The sequence below is a fragment of the Podarcis raffonei genome, chromosome 8 (assembly GCF_027172205.1).
Source record: "Podarcis raffonei isolate rPodRaf1 chromosome 8, rPodRaf1.pri, whole genome shotgun sequence".
NCBI classification, from domain to species: Eukaryota; Metazoa; Chordata; class Lepidosauria; order Squamata; family Lacertidae; genus Podarcis; species Podarcis raffonei.
In genome coordinates this window covers 13,033,200-13,048,900 of record NC_070609.1, presented here as the reverse complement: position 1 = coordinate 13,048,900, position 15,701 = coordinate 13,033,200, and the positions used below count along the sequence as shown (strand labels likewise).

General features: G+C 42.3%; 1 protein-coding gene across 1 annotated transcript; it reads right to left on the bottom strand.

The window, feature by feature from the left end:
• Positions 1-579: 579 nt before the first annotated feature.
• On the bottom strand, positions 580-15,685 carry LOC128419144 (phospholipase A2 inhibitor and Ly6/PLAUR domain-containing protein-like). Its single transcript, XM_053399532.1, has 6 exons — positions 15,637-15,685; positions 14,144-14,242; positions 10,466-10,552; positions 5,455-5,601; positions 1,061-1,192; positions 580-804 (listed from the first exon to the last, which is right to left on the bottom strand). The coding sequence occupies exons 1-6, from the start codon at positions 15,683-15,685 to the stop codon at positions 647-649; spliced, it is 672 nt and encodes a 223-aa protein (XP_053255507.1). The 3' UTR covers positions 580-646.
• Between the last annotated feature and the right edge of the window lie 16 nt (positions 15,686-15,701).

Genomic DNA, 15,701 nt, shown 5'->3' with positions numbered 1-15,701 from the left:
CATTATTGAAGTAGGATTTAGCATGTGAAAATGAATTTATTTTTATTAGCTAATATATTCCATATCTTTCTAATTGGCTTGTTTCAAGAGTTGTAGGGACTTCAGATGTTTTGATCCTAATACTATCCACCCAAATAAAAGTGTTATATACTGTGTGTGTATTCTAAGGTTGCCCAACTGAGGAGGATATGACCATCAGCAGGTCTTCAATATTTGAAACTTGTCAATAAATAAGAACGAATGTATAATTCCAGTCTTGGAATTCCAGATTTACGTTATTGAAAGCCACTCAGATTGCTTTGAAATATGGACTGGAATATACATTTCCTAAATCAATAAGATAACTCATAATTACCCATTGTTTTTCATTCTAAAAACAGTGCCCTTCACCACCACTGCCACCAAATATTCTTAATTTGAACAAAGGAATTTTTTATACATATCCCATGTTTTCATGAGCCAAAGCCCCACATTTCTACTTTAGTTTTCTATTCCCTGCATCCCATTCACCAAATAGAAGCCTCAGGAGTCCTGTGAATACCAGTTGCTCTGGACTGCCATGTTCAGACAAGCAACCACCACTTCCACTGTTGTAGAAAATAGTGGAATCCAAGAGGAAGAAGACATTGCTCTCTCCTAACTACCTTTAAAAGCTGAGTTGCTTTGGTGAAACTATAGTTTCATAGCATCGTGTTTGTGTTATCATGCCTGAAAAGTACTTGTTAAGCTTTGATGTCTTGGCCAATTCACAAAAAGCTGGTGATGCACAGCCTTTGACGACTTTATCAGGAACTTCACTGTTGTCTAGTAAAGAAAAAGAGACAAGGTCAGATGAGCATCTTGGTAGCAACCGGTGTTTGTGTGTGTGTGTGTGTGCAAAAGAAAAAATAGTAGCACCTTAATTTTTAATAACTATGTTGAGCAAGTATAGAAAGCATCTGAAAATCAACACATGAAATGATATGAGAGAGGTGTTTAAAAGTTAGAAAGAAAAAAGTCGATTTTTTTTCTTTTCTTCTGGGGCAAGGGCTCATCTTCATTGCAAGGCGGTTCTACTTACCATGAACAAGAACAAATTCAATGCACCGAGTCTCCTTGTTGTAACACTTGATGGCATTTGAACCCTTAGAAACTTCTGATTCAGCTACACCAAGGTTTGGGCACTCCAGCCCATTCAAGCGCCTCGGTGGCACTGCCAGAAGGAAATACTAAAGTCAAAACATGATTCCAGCCCATTTATCTTTATTCTAATTCCTAGGCTTCAGTTCTCTAATCTTGTGAGAGGGTTGCAACATCTCTACTTCATTCTGTTTCTGCAATTAATGATGTTGATGATGCAGATATTTTGACCTGAGATGATCAGACAAGCAGTGCTATTTTTTAGGGAGTGAGTTGGGGAGTTTATTGTTGCGTGGCGATTCCCGCCCCCTCCCACAGATGGAGTAAATAAAGACACCGGACACCAGAATTTAGGTTAATGGGCGAAAATGGCCACAACTTTATTGATAACAGGTAAGAGTGGTATTGGCTTTAGGCATTGGCCCTTACAGACTATCCGGTCTAACCGGGAAGGGTTAAGCACCAACAGGGGGAGCCCGCGCGATGCACATCCCTAGGCGCTCCCCAAGGGGTTACCGCTCAGGAGTGCGCTTTAGGCCCTAGCCTCCGTAGGTTTCGGACAAGGCGACGCCCCCCGGAGTCCTTTAATGAACTACCCTTCAAGATTTGGGGGAGGTGATGGCGCTCCTCCCCCCGACTTCATTTGCATAACAATACCCCTGCCAATGCCTACCGCCAAAACCAAGGAGTTATGACGTTTTGCTACGAGGTAGGCGAAAAAAGCAAGTGGCATCTAAAATACAGCCAATTAGCCAAATGGAAAAACTCCTACCAGGCCCCTTGCGGCGACCAGCCGAAGCCCAGAGCAAAGTCCGAATGCATACCTAGAGGGCGGGTGGGTGGGAAAACTGCAGCTGCTATAAGGAAAGAAAAGGGGCAAGTCAGGGCTGCCCCGACCTTAAGTGCCCTTTAGTAAGCCCGCCCCTACCGCCAGCCGATTGGCTGGCGCTGTGGGTAATGAATAATAATCGGACTGGGGAATCCCTGAGTCCCGCGGGGTATATAATCTTGTTTAAGTATAATATCTTGCATACTTTGTTATTATGTTGGAAACACACCTCTGATTAAGGTTACTATGTAAAGTTTTTAAACAACAAATGAATAAATAAATAAATAAAGCCTTGGTGTGTATTTGTTTATTTATTAATGATTATTATATATCACTTAATACTAAAAAGAGTCTCCTAGTGGTATAAAAAACTCAGAAACTACAATAAAATTTAATTTTATACCTAAATGCATTACAGTGCAATAAAATATAAAATCTCAAAAAAACCCCAAAACATCAGAATATATTGAAGTGTGTTTAAAGTGAAGGAACCCTTCTGTCTTCAGTGCTCCAAAAATATTCTTCATAGTAATAATAATAATAATAATAATCATAGTAATAATAATAATAATAATAATAATAACAATAATTTTATTATTATTTCATTCTCTATACCCTGCCCATCTGGCTCAGTTCCCCCAGCCACTCTGGGCAGTTTACAGCATTCATAAAGTATCTCCTAACTTACAAAATGCTACACATCACACTAAGATTCTGCCTCTAATATCCACAAACTATAAAGTTATTACATCTGCAGTTCAAACCCATCAAGACAAGTCCCATGGTGAAATGGGCTTTCAGAAAGCAAGGGGGCATGTTTTGTACACTTGTTGAGTGATCAAAACTAAGTTTCAATCTAAAATTTTAATTTTTTCCTCATGGGCAGGTAGGGTTTCAGCCTGCATACCAGTTGGAGCTGGTAGACAGTTGCTCTGGACACAGAATTGACCTGCACCTCCTTGAACAGCTGTGAGTCCAAAATGACTCCCAGTCTGCACACCTGGTCCTTCAGAGGCACAGTAATCCCATTGAGGACCAGGGAGTTCTCCACACCCACCCACCCCCTGTCCCCCAAGAACAGTACTTCTGTCTTGTCAGGATTCATCCTCAATCTGTTAGCCGCCATCCATCCTCCAACTGCCTCCAGACAGGACCCATACAGGACTTTCACCACCTTCACTGGTTCCGATTTAAAAGAGAGGTATAGCTGGGTATCATCCGCATATTGATGAACACCCAACCCGAACCCCTTGATGATCTCTCCCAGTGGCTTCATGTAGATGTTGCAAAGCATGGGAGAGGGGAGGAACCCTGAGGCACCTCACAAGTGAGAGCCCAGGGGTCTGGTCTGAACACTCATCCCCCCCCCACCACTTTCTGAACATGGCCCAGGAGGAAGGAGCAGAACCACTATATAACCGTGCCCCAGCTCCCAGCCCCTCTAGACGGTCCAGAAAAGGGGCAGGCAACTTAAGATCCCCAGGCCGGATGCGGCCCAATCGCCTTCTCAATCCGACATGCAGACGGTCCGGGAATCAGCATGTTTTTACATGAGTATAATGTGTGGTTTTATTTAACATGCATCTCCGGCCCACCACATGGTCTGAGGGACGGTGGACTGGCCCACAGCTGAAAAATGTTGCTTTTAACATCCAGAAGGATGTTATGGTCTATGGTATCAAAAGCTGCTGAGAGATCCAGCAGTACTAGGAAATAGCTTTCACCTTTGTCCCTAGCCCACCAGATATTATCAGCCAGCATGACCAAGGCAGTTTCAGTCCCAGCTTCTTATTCATTATCACTCATCCCATTTTACTCCACAAATGCACACAAATACATAATCCAGTCACCCCAGTCATCTCTCACTCAATCACCAGCAACCATTGCCAGTCATTGCAGTTTAAAAAAGTGAAAATCAGGACACCAAATTTGAAGTTTTTATGCATCCCCCCCCCCACCATTTTGCTGATTTTCGATAATGCCCCCTGGACACGGGAAAACGTCAATGTTTGGCAGACCTACTGTAGAAACCAATGAGAGAAAAGAAACAGTTCACTAACTGAGCCATGAAATATAGCAATGGGGGGAACTTAGGGCTACCATATGTCCGTATTTTCCCATCAAGTAGGGTGATTTTTGTTTTTAAAAATGCTTTTAAAATCCCCTCCAAAACCCAAAAACTTATTTTTGTTCCCAAATATTTTTGTTGCCAAATAGAGCTCAAAAACTTTGCCCAAGCAGTGAGACTTTTGTTGTTCTCCAGTTTGATGCCATTCAGCAGCAATAGATAGTTTCACTAACTACCTCTGCAGTTCTGCCCCTCCAAGATGAGTCCCAGAGTGAGCAGGGCTATCCGTGAGCAGGGGGTGGGCATGTTTTCTTATCTCTCTCTCTGTTTCCCCAATTTTTCTGGGGTGTTCTCTTCCACACACCCAGTGGTCATTTGAATCTCTTGGGGAGAACGTGCTTCTCCATGACATACAGATGGTGATGCTGATTCCAAGAATTTTTCATACAAACTAGGTTAGGGAATTTACTGAACACCTCCAAGGAATTATTGAGGCCCCATTGGGAGCTCAATATTTACTTACTTATTTATTTATTAGGAATTAAATTTGTATACTGCCTTTCATCCAAAAATCACAGGGCAGTTCACTACATATTTTTTTGACGTACTGTATATCAAAATTCTGTCCGTAATTACTGGCAAGGAAACATTGCACTGGCACTCAATCAAGTGATACAACTTTTTTACCTCATGTCATCTAATTTTCTTAATCTTTTGTACACTTGTTGAGTGATCAAAACTAAGTTTAAATCTAAAATTTTAACTTTTTATCTCATCCCATTTTTGAGTTATGAGTGTTTGAAATTTCAAAGAGAGAGAGAGAAATTTGACCTTGCCAGAATACACACAGGCCTTAAAAGCTCAGCCCAGCATTGAGATACGTCAAAACTAAAAACACAAATCCCTGCAGAACCTGAGCTTCATGATATGTCACATGATGGACTTACTCTAAATCTAAAAATCTAAGTTACCAAATTTTCAATTTTTAAAAAAGGATTTAAAAAATCAATATGATTTAAAAATTCAAAAAATATACTGATTATTTAATATTTCAAAGAGCCACCTGCAAATTTCACATTTTTCAAAATATATTTTGTACATAAATGTCTGCCTTATTGGATTTTATTTGGGATAAATGGGTCTTCTTGGAGTAAAATATAACAGAATAAACAAGATCTCAACTATAATATTAGTTGCTTCAGGTATTTCTTTAGAAAGTTATTCAATTAAAAGGTGTCTGAAAAGCTAGTTAGGCTTTTCTTGAGGTAAAAAAGTTGGATTACTTGATATTGAATGACCCAGGAATGAATCTTGGACTGGAACAGTATTGCTTGTCTTAGAGTAACAAAGAAAGAAATTTGAAAGCTCAGTGCTATTTAGCTGTGGCAATAGATAGATAGATAGATAGATAGATTGATAGATAGATAGATATACTTACTTTCAAGCACTCCCTGGTTGCAGTAATATATTTGACAGCAATAGTGGATATACTGGACGTATTTTCTTTCTACTGAAGAGAAGGTGGCATTTGCTGGGATGCAATCTTCAGCACAACCCCTGTTCTTGTAGGTCTCTTTAGAGCCATCTGTTAGAAAGAATTGAAGGAATAGCAAGATATGCAAAAATTCAAATTGATGAACATACAAATATAAATACATTGGGCAAATGGGTGATTTAAGAGAAAATACCTGGCAACAACTGAATTCAGCAAACTAATCCATAAAGTAGTTTCTTTGAAGTATAATTTCTTCTGCAATACCATGTGAATATTCTAGGATAGTTCCTTAACAACTTGCACATAAATGGGACTAGATGGACTTCCTTTTCTGCCCATACAAAAGAGCCTAGAATAGTTTGATCCACTACCCATCTCTACCTGATATGGAACTAGCTGATCCATGGGCCTGACTCATGAAGCTTCCTTATATTTTGTACTATATTTCTGAGAGACGGGAGAAGATGGTTTAACAACTGTTCCCTCTAATTTTCTGATCTCTTGAACTCACTTCTCTCTGGCTATCTCAATACAAGAAATCTTTTTGCACACAACCTTCTATGGGGAAAAGCAGTTATATCTGTCTGAGTATGTTTTTTCCATTTTTCCTTTTTAAAAAATTTCTGTGGCTTCATTTGTCATCAGAGTATTTCAGCATTTAATGCTATGTGCTGTTATAATAATAATAATAATAATTTATTATTTATACCCCGCCCATCTGGCTGGGCCTCCCCAGCCACTCTGGGCAGCTTCCATAGAAACCAAAAATACAGTAAAATATCACATGTTAAAAACTTCCCTGAACAGGGCTGCCTTAAGATGTCTTCTGAATGTCAGGTAGTTGTTTATCGCTTTGACATCTGCTGGAAGGGCGTTCCACAGGGCGGGCGCCACTACCGAGAAGGCCCTCTGCCTGGTTCCCTGTAGCTTTGCTTCTCGCAATGAGGGAACCGCCAGAAGGCCCTCGGCGCTGGACCTCAGCGTCCGGGCAGAATGATGGGGGTGGAGATATGGGGGTTACTATATGTTGCAGGCCTATTTGGCATCAGCTAATAGTGCAACTAGATAAATGGGTTCCGCTCTGGCGGGAAGGTAAACAGCGTTTCCATCCACTGCTCTGGTTCGCCAGAAGTGGCTTAGTCACGCTGGCCACATGACCCAGAAACTGTACGCCAGTTGCCTCGGCCAAAAAAGTGAGATGAGCGCCACAACCCCAGAGTCGTCCGTGACTGGACCTAATGGTCAGGGGTCCCTTTACCTTAATTGGAGACTGGTTCTAAAAAGAGAGAGTGGGGTGGTGGCATTGGGGACAATATTTATAAGATGTGGCCTGGATCAGGTAAATTCATTCTGATTGGTCTGAGAATCTCCATTCACCCCTTCCTCCTTTTCAGGAGTGTTGTTTGCATCCCAGTGTGACAGTGGATAGACTGCGCCTCTGGTCATTGCCTACTCTGGCCCATGCAGCGTCCCAAATCTTACAGACATGCCTGTGCAAGAAAAACTGAAAAGTACATGAGAGTGTAAAGCAGGGTTTGTCAACCTGGTCCCTACTACCCACTAGTGGCCATTTCAGGATTCTAGGTGGGCAGTAGGGGGTTCTACAGCGCAAGCTGAATCCTCCTTACCATCAAGAAAGATGGGCGGTAGTGGGTGGTAGGTATGACTACCCTGGGGTAAAGTGAAGTGACTTCTGGTTTCCCACAAGATGGAACATGGCATGAGCTCAGAAGGGCTTGATCGCTAACGGGCTTTGAGGGGGAAGACGCGAAGGCTACGCATCCCCCCAACCCCCAAGAGGGAGTCTTGGGGTCAGCATAGAAGCGTTGTTGTCAAAGAGGAGTTTCCCGGTCTCTTCGTCTCTTTGTAAGGAGAGGGGAAAGGGGGATGGTCCTGATGCAAGAGAGTAGCAGCCCATGATGCCGGTTCCAAGAAGCAGGAAATCTCCATATCCCCATAGTTTAACAGAGCAGAAAAGGGAAATCTTACAAATGAAATGTAAAATTGAACAAAAAAAATCTGGCATGAAGAAAGGGGTAAAAAGAAAGTCCCCTCTTACTTGGTAAAACATACTCTGCCTTGAGTAGTATATGCACCCAGTGATAATAAAGCTGATTTCTATAAACACCTGGAAGAAACAGTGTTAGACTATATGAACATGATAGAACTCAGAGAAGTGTAGATAATAAAACAGGACGATTATCTCAAACTTTTTCCAGTTAATATAAATTTAGTAGATGCTTGGAGGTTTAAATATCCAAGGTCAAAGGAATTCCCATATTATTCCAAGCTAAACCAGTCTGCCAGCAGGCAAGATGGAATTTGGATCTCAAAAGAATTAACATTAAGAATGAGAAAATTTGAAATTGATGCAAAGTCCCTATCAGATCACAATTCAGTGTCCTTATTCCTGAAGGGGAAAGAAAGAAGGCGGAAAAGATAGAGGATGAATGAAGCATTACTTATTGATGAAGGAATATGGAGACCTTATCAACAAGGAGAAACTGACTGATCAAATTGATGGAGTATACAGAACTGGACAAGTGGACAGGTCAGATAAAAAAATCAAAAGGCGCGGAAAGCGGAAAATATAGAGGATGAATGAAGCGTTACTTATTGATGAAGGAATAATTCAGAAAGCTAAGAAAGCTTTTGAAGAATTCTTCAGATTTGAAGTGGGAAAGACTATGGACAAAAACAATTTCACTGCATGCATGACATTAAAAGAAAATTTAATGAAGATGATGTATTGGACTAAACTTGCTAAAATTTAGAAGATAAGGTATGTTGGAAATATAAGGAGAAGGAAGGGAATTTCTTTTATATGTGGTGGACGTGTCCTAAGATTAAAGCCTACTGGGATATGATATATAATGAACTGAAAAAGATTTTCAAAAATACCTTTAGTAAAAAGGTATATGAAGGAACATTGTAAACATTTGAAAACACTTGCAGGGTTCATTTAAAATATTGATAGGTTATGATTTGATACCTGTTTATAAAAATTAGAAGTCTTTTAAGTATGGAGATAAGATAAATAGGGTGATTTAGAAATGCTAAGATAAAAGTGATAACAGATGGAAGTCAGGGAGGGGGACATGAGGAAGTCAAAGCTCAGTTAGAGCAAAGATATATGTGATGAAGAAATTTTATTTGGTTGTTATAATGGGGAAAAAAGAAAATAATAATAATAAATATTATATTAAAAATATTAAAAAATAGAAGAATTCTTCAAATTTAATATAAACAAAGGAACTAATATTAAGACTGTCTGGAAGACAGGGAAAGCATCCATGAGAGGATTTTTCATCCACCAGAATGCAATTCATAAGAAATTGAAAAAGAAAGAAAGAATGGAAATATTAGAGAAGATGAAAATAATAATAATAATGAAAAAGAAATAGCTAAGAACCCAAAGAACAAGATGTTAAGTCAAACTATTAAAATGCTTCAAACTCAATTATCAGTTATCTTGAATCAGGAAACAGAATGGATGATAAAAAATGTTAAAACAAATAATCGGACTGGTGTTGGAAATGTAAAGAAGTGGCAGGCACAAGATATGTTTGTTGAACCTGAAAAAATATGAGGGAATTTTGGGAGCGAATTTATAAATAATTTAAAAAGATGTTTAAAAGCTCATTCCCTAAAAAGCCAGAAGATTCCTCTTAAGGATCATGGGGGATGAAATTTTAAGAAAGTATTTATGTATGCCAACACAGCAGCAAGAGTCTTGATTGCCCAGAATTGGAAAATGGAGACCTTATCAACAAAGAATTTTTTTCCTTCCAGTAGCACCTTAAAGACCAACTAAGTTAGTTCTTGGTATGAGCTTTCGTGTGCATGCACACTTCTTCAGATACACAGATGTATCTGAAGAAGTGTGCATGCACACGAAAGCTCATACCAAGAACTTAGTTGGTCTTTAAGGTGCTACTGGAAGGAAAAAAATTTTTTGTTTTGACTATGGCAGACCAACACGGCTACCTATCTGTAACTTATCAACAAAGAGTTACTGGCTGATCAAATTGATGGAGTATACAGAACTGGACAAGTGGACAGGTCAGATAAAAAGATCAAACAATAAAAAAATTAAAAATGATTGAAATATATTCAAACAGTATTCGAAAGACCATTATGGAGAATAAATTTTTTTGACCTGTTTAGAGTAACTCCTGTAAGAAAAGAAGAAAAAAGTAAAACATAATGGAATTAGGTTATTGAATAAATGGCTGTGTTAGGAGGGGCAGTCAACTAAGTAAAACTGAGGACTGAAGTAAGAAGGGGAGGGAAGTCAAACGGAAATGGATTACAAATCAATCAAATGATGCTCTTCATGCTGTTGATGGACGCTAATATTGGTCATCCCCAATAGTCTATCAGTCAGTAGGCGGACTGGTTACATGCCCAATGTCTGTGTCAAAGCTGTTTATCCCTGTAATCAATAAAGTTGTGGACTAATCTGAACCCAACACATGTCTCCTTGTGTGCATTCACTTGCTACGCACCTCATTGCTACATCAATATGCCTGCACCAACGAAGAGTAGACTCTGATTTGGTTGCTTTCTAAGCAGTTGGGAATTATTCACTGAGGGATTGTCATTTAGGAGTTAAGGGGCAACTATGAGACAAATGTCAGAGAAAGATGAGGCCTGAATATTTGTGCACAGTTTGTTCACAGTAAGCAGCTGGTAAAAGTCAGGAGAAGGTTACCAGTGGATCTGTGGATCTATGAGGCTTCCCTGAGTCAAAGTATGAGAGAGGTTCCACACTCTATTAGTTAATGATATGGAAATGGGCCACCTCTGTGGCTCCTTGTTGTTTAATTGTTGAAAAAGTTGAGTTCCTCAAGGTTGGTGAGATCAGCATTCTGTTGTCACACTAGATACCCCAGAGACCAAAGGATGCACCCACACGCTTAGAGTTAATATGACAGAAAGGCTTCATACTCACTTAAATAGGTTTCAGTAAGCTGAGAAAAGCAACTTCCTCCTTTGATATGACAAGTAATCTTCCTGTTTGTTACACATTGCAGTTTCACTGCAGAGAGGAGAGGAGAGGAGAGGAAACATAAGTTGTCCAGTCTTTGAGAAACAGAATATTCCAAGCCAAACACGAGCAATGTTAATGGTCTCAGGATCCACATGTAGTGGTGGGTTAGAGGCTGCATGCACACCAACACACATCTCCCCCCCCCCCATTCCTCACACAGGAACATCTCCAGACACAGAAATGGAAAGACACAAAGCGTTCTTCCCATTTGCTAGTATGCATGCTAAATCAGGGACATACACTTCCTCCCTATCCACTACATGTTGTTGGCCAGTGAATCGCAGAATGGGACTTCAGCAGTCTCATTACATACTTTTACATTCAGCACACTGGTAATGGTGCTTCCCCTTAACCAAACAAATCAATTTGGGGTCGATGAAGAGAGCATGGGGAGAATTGTACATGAGAGTGTCTTCCCTATTAACCACCCACCTCATGGAAATAATGGGTATGTTCGTAGCAAAAGGAAGAACAAAGAAACAGTGGGATCACTCAGAGGAGAAGATGGTGAAATGCAAACAGGGGACACAGAAAGGGCTGAACTCCTCAATGCCTTCTTTGCCTCAGTCTTCTCCGATAAAGAAAACAATGCCCGACCTGAAGAATTTGGAGCAAATGATTCAGCAGAGGAAACACAGCCCAGAATAACCAAGGAGATAGTACAAGAATACTTGGCTAGTCTAGATGTATTCAAGTCTCCAGGGCCAGATGAACTGCATCCAAGAGTATTAAAAGAACTGGCAGATGTGATTTCAGAACCACTGGCAGTCATCTTTGAGAATTCCTGGAGAACAGGCGAAGTCCCGGCAGACTGGAGGAGGGCAAATGTTGTCCCTATTTTCAAAAAGGGGAAAAGAGAGGACCCAAATAATTACCGCCCAGTCAGTCTGACATCAATACCAGGGAAGATTCTGGAGCAGATCATTAAGCAAACAGTCTGTGAGCACCTAGAAAGGAATGCTGTGATCACCAATAGTCAGCATGGATTTCTGAAAAATAAGTCATGTCAGACTAACCTGATCTCGTTTTTTGACAGAATTACAAGCCTGGTAGATGAAGGGAACGCAGTGGATGTAGCCTACCTTGATTTCAGCAAGGCATTTGACAAGGTGCCCCATGATATTCTTGTAAAGAAGCTGGTAAAATGCGGTCTTGACTATGCTACCACTCAGTGGATTTGTAACTGGCTGACTGACCGAACCCAAAGGGTGCTCATCAATGGTTCCACTTCATCCTGGAGAAGAGTGACTAGTGGGGTGCCACAGGGTTCTGTCTTGGGCCCGGTCTTATTCAACATCTTTATCAACGACTTGGATGATGGACTCAAGGGCATCCTGATCAAATTTGCAGATGACACCAAACTGGGAGGGGTGGCTAACACCCCAGAGGACAGGATCACACTTCAAAACGACCTTGACAGATTAGAGAACTGGGCCAAAACAAACAAGATGAATTTTAACAGGGAGAAATGTAAAGTATTGCACTTGGGCAAAAAAAATGAGAGGCACAAATACAAGATGGGTGACACCTGGCTTGAGAGCACTACATGTGAAAAGGATCTAGGAGTCTTGGTTGACCACAAACTTGACATGAGCCAACAGTGTGACGCGGCAGCTAAAAAAGCCAATGCAATTCTGGGCTGCATCAATAGGAGTATAGCATCTAGATCAAGGGAAGTAATAGTGCCACTGTATTCTGCTCTGGTCAGACCTCACCTGGAGTACTGTGTCCAGTTCTGGGCACCACAGTTCAAGAAGGACATTGACAAACTGGAACGTGTCCAGAGGAGGGCAACCAAAATGGTCAAAGGCCTGGAAACGATGCCTTATGAGGAACGGCTAAGGGAGCTGGGCATGTTTAGCCTGGAGAAGAGGAGGTTAAGGGGTGATATGATAGCCATGTTCAAATATATAAAAGGATGTCACATAGAGGAGGGAGAAAGGTTGTTTTCTGCTGCTCCAGAGAAGCGGACACGGAGCAATGGATCCAAACTACAAGAAAGAAGATTCCACCTAAACATTAGGAAGAACTTCCTGACAGTAAGAGCTGTTCGACAGTGGAATTTGCTGCCAAGGAGTGTGGTGGAGTCTCCTTCTTTGGAGGTCTTTAAGCAGAGGCTTGACAACCATATGTCAGGAGTGCTCTGATGGTGTTTCCTGCTTGGCAGGGGGTTGGACTCGATGGCCCTTGTGGTCTCTTCCAACTCTATGATTCTATGATTCTATGATTCTAATGTCCATCAAACCCTGCCAAGGACCTTAGCCATCTGAGGGAAGCACGATTGCCACAGCAGAGCAAGGGCTGAATCAACAAGTATGGAAAATTGGCAACCTGCAGATATATGAGGCCCACGGACCACAGTTAGGTGACCTCTGCTGAAAGCAATGGGAAGATGGCCGAGCCTTCATGAGATCAGCATGGAAATCCCTATAATTGTTGACTCTAAAACCAAACTCCCATTCACTTCCAATTTTCCATTTCATATTCCCAATCTTGGGCTCAGGAAGCAAAATTATGAACAAACCTGGGGTGTGTCTTTGTGAAGAGGCATTGCACACAGTGCACAGATGCAGTGGAGTAGCACCATGGGTGTTTGCCACAAATACTGAAGGAACTCTATACCCAACCCAACAGGTGGGGTTGAATTCCTTGCCCCTCTGATGTGGGTAACGTGGCTTGGGTTTGCCTAGGCATTAAGTGAGCTCAGTGTGTAAAGCATAAGACTCTTTATCTCTGGGTTGTTGATTTGAGCCCCATGTTGGTCAAAGGATTCTTGCATTGCAAAGGGTTGAACTAGATGGCCCTCCCAGTCCCTTCCAACTCTACAGCTCTAGGATTCTATGGGACATATGTGAGATATAAAATGGAGCCATAAGTCAGCCACCTTCCCCCCCCCCACTCCAGGCCTACTTAGTAGCTGCCCAGCTGCATAAAGCTTCATCATAGGTCTTCAATCCCCCCCATGAACTCTGAGTATGCTCCATGAATCCATAATTTGATATATTAATTCTGGCATAAATTTAAATACCCCAGTAACCAATTGGCACCTTCCTGTGCTTTGGTTTGCCTGCATCAATTTCACCTACAATGTCCTTTCCTTTCTTGGGAATTTCCCTATTTAAGTGAGTGAACACAACACAATATTCCCCTTTCCAAATCCTTTCCTTGGTAGTTGGGAGGAGATGGAAACCTGGTAGGGGCTGATGGCTCTGAAAATGGGGTGGCGTCCGCTTAACCAAATCCAAGGTATCAGGGTGGGGCAGCACTGATGATATAGACCTGCCTTCTCCCCTTCCTTTACCCTCAGAGCTGGTGGGTGCTACTGGATGAAGGGGGGGCATCAGAGTTATCCCTGCAGATCAGGGTGACTGGTCACATCCACAGATCCTGGGCCCCTTTCCTGATTACAAGCATCCAACAAAGTGGCAGATCCCCCTGTATAAAGGGGGAGTCCAGTGGAAGCCACAGCCACCACTGGAGGGGAGAAAGGCCAATGAGCTGGACTCCAAACCTGACAAATCCATGGCAATTTGGGATGCCACCCTGACCAACTCCACTGCTGAGAATAAAATGCCTCACCTGTTGCAGTATCAGCTGCCATGACCACAGCCTGTATGCCTTCCACCTCTGGCACTTCCTGCGAAGCAAAACCGGTACTTACTTCCAAGGCATCCAAACCTGTTGAAATTAAATTAACAGCACCTTGGTTAGGATTTTGTGTTTCTTGCTTCTGCCAGCTGACAAGCACATGGAAGCTGCAGCTGCAGTAGGGCTGCTTTCTGCCTTCTCAGGGCCTCGAGGAACATCAATATAGTCCCCTAGTCCGACTCGCTCTCCACAGAAGAGAGGGGAATGGGATGGCAATGCATGCTTCCTCTGTGGTGCAGATGCCTTTCCTTTGCCCTTATGGCCCCCCTTAGCCTTGCCTTTACCTGGAGCCATGCTAAATGCACCCCACTCCCCATAATAATCCTGAGGCTCAAAAAGGCTCTGCAAATGTAAAAATTTCCCCTTGCCCCATTCCATAAGGAAATATAAGCACACTTTCTAAATAGACCCTCAGGACCTAACCACTAAACAAGACTCAATATTAGCTTTGTGGTTGAATGGGGAATTTTGAATCTGATCTCTCTCAGCTCCTGGGCTCAGTACACTAACCACTACACCACACTACCTACAATGAAAACTGTTGCCTGTACACCGAAAAAATGGCTGGGGAGTTCATGAAGAAAACCCCTTCACCCCTCCCTATACCACTCCTCCAGCCCAGGGCCCACAACAGCAGGGGCCATATTCCATCCCCAGTCACTGCTAACTGGCTACTTACACCTAGGGAGATTTCCCCCCAAAAGCAAATCCCCTACCAGGGATGGCCCTTGCACTGGTTCCCCGCTCTTGCAACCAGTGCTTTCAACTTGTGGTTAAAGGGAGGCGCCAAGTTCTGCCTGACATTGGGTGTGCTCATTGTATGCACTTGAGACCACAAGTACAACATGTACAAGGAGGTTGCAAGGAGGCACAGTGGGGCCCCTCAAAGTTGGGGAATTTTCAGCCCCATCATCACATACTTGGGGAGGTAGAGGTGTCCCCAGCCCCATAGGTTTGGCATCTATGGTTAGAGGTCTCTCAGTGCCTCAAAGTACCATTGATCTGTTGCCCCCATCAAGAGCCATAGTTATCTGCAGCAAGCAACCTACTGCAGGGCTAAAGTTACTCCTCTCCACTGGCCTCCTCATGAGTAGATGGAACAGTAAAGAAGACCAATCCCATTGCCTCTGTAGGCAGTTGGCTCTGCTGATTCTATCTTCTCCTGCCAGCCTCCCTGCTCTGCTCTCCCTCATCCAGTCCTCTGATTAGCTAGACCTCCTCTCCTTCCTGCAGAGCTCTGTATGGCTGCAAGGGCGTAGGTAGCATCAACTGTGTTGGACTGGTCATGTTGTTTGGATGCCTGATTATCATCTTCCACAACAACTACTTTGTGTCTCTTGCTTCAAAGGTGGCATATGGACACTACTAGCCCCTTGACTGAATGTTCTTGAAGAAAGAATTCAAGATCTCAGGCTCCTACTCACCTGGGCAAAGGATGACCAAGAGGAGACAAGTACTCAGGAAAGTCGTCATAGTGCTGAAGAGATCA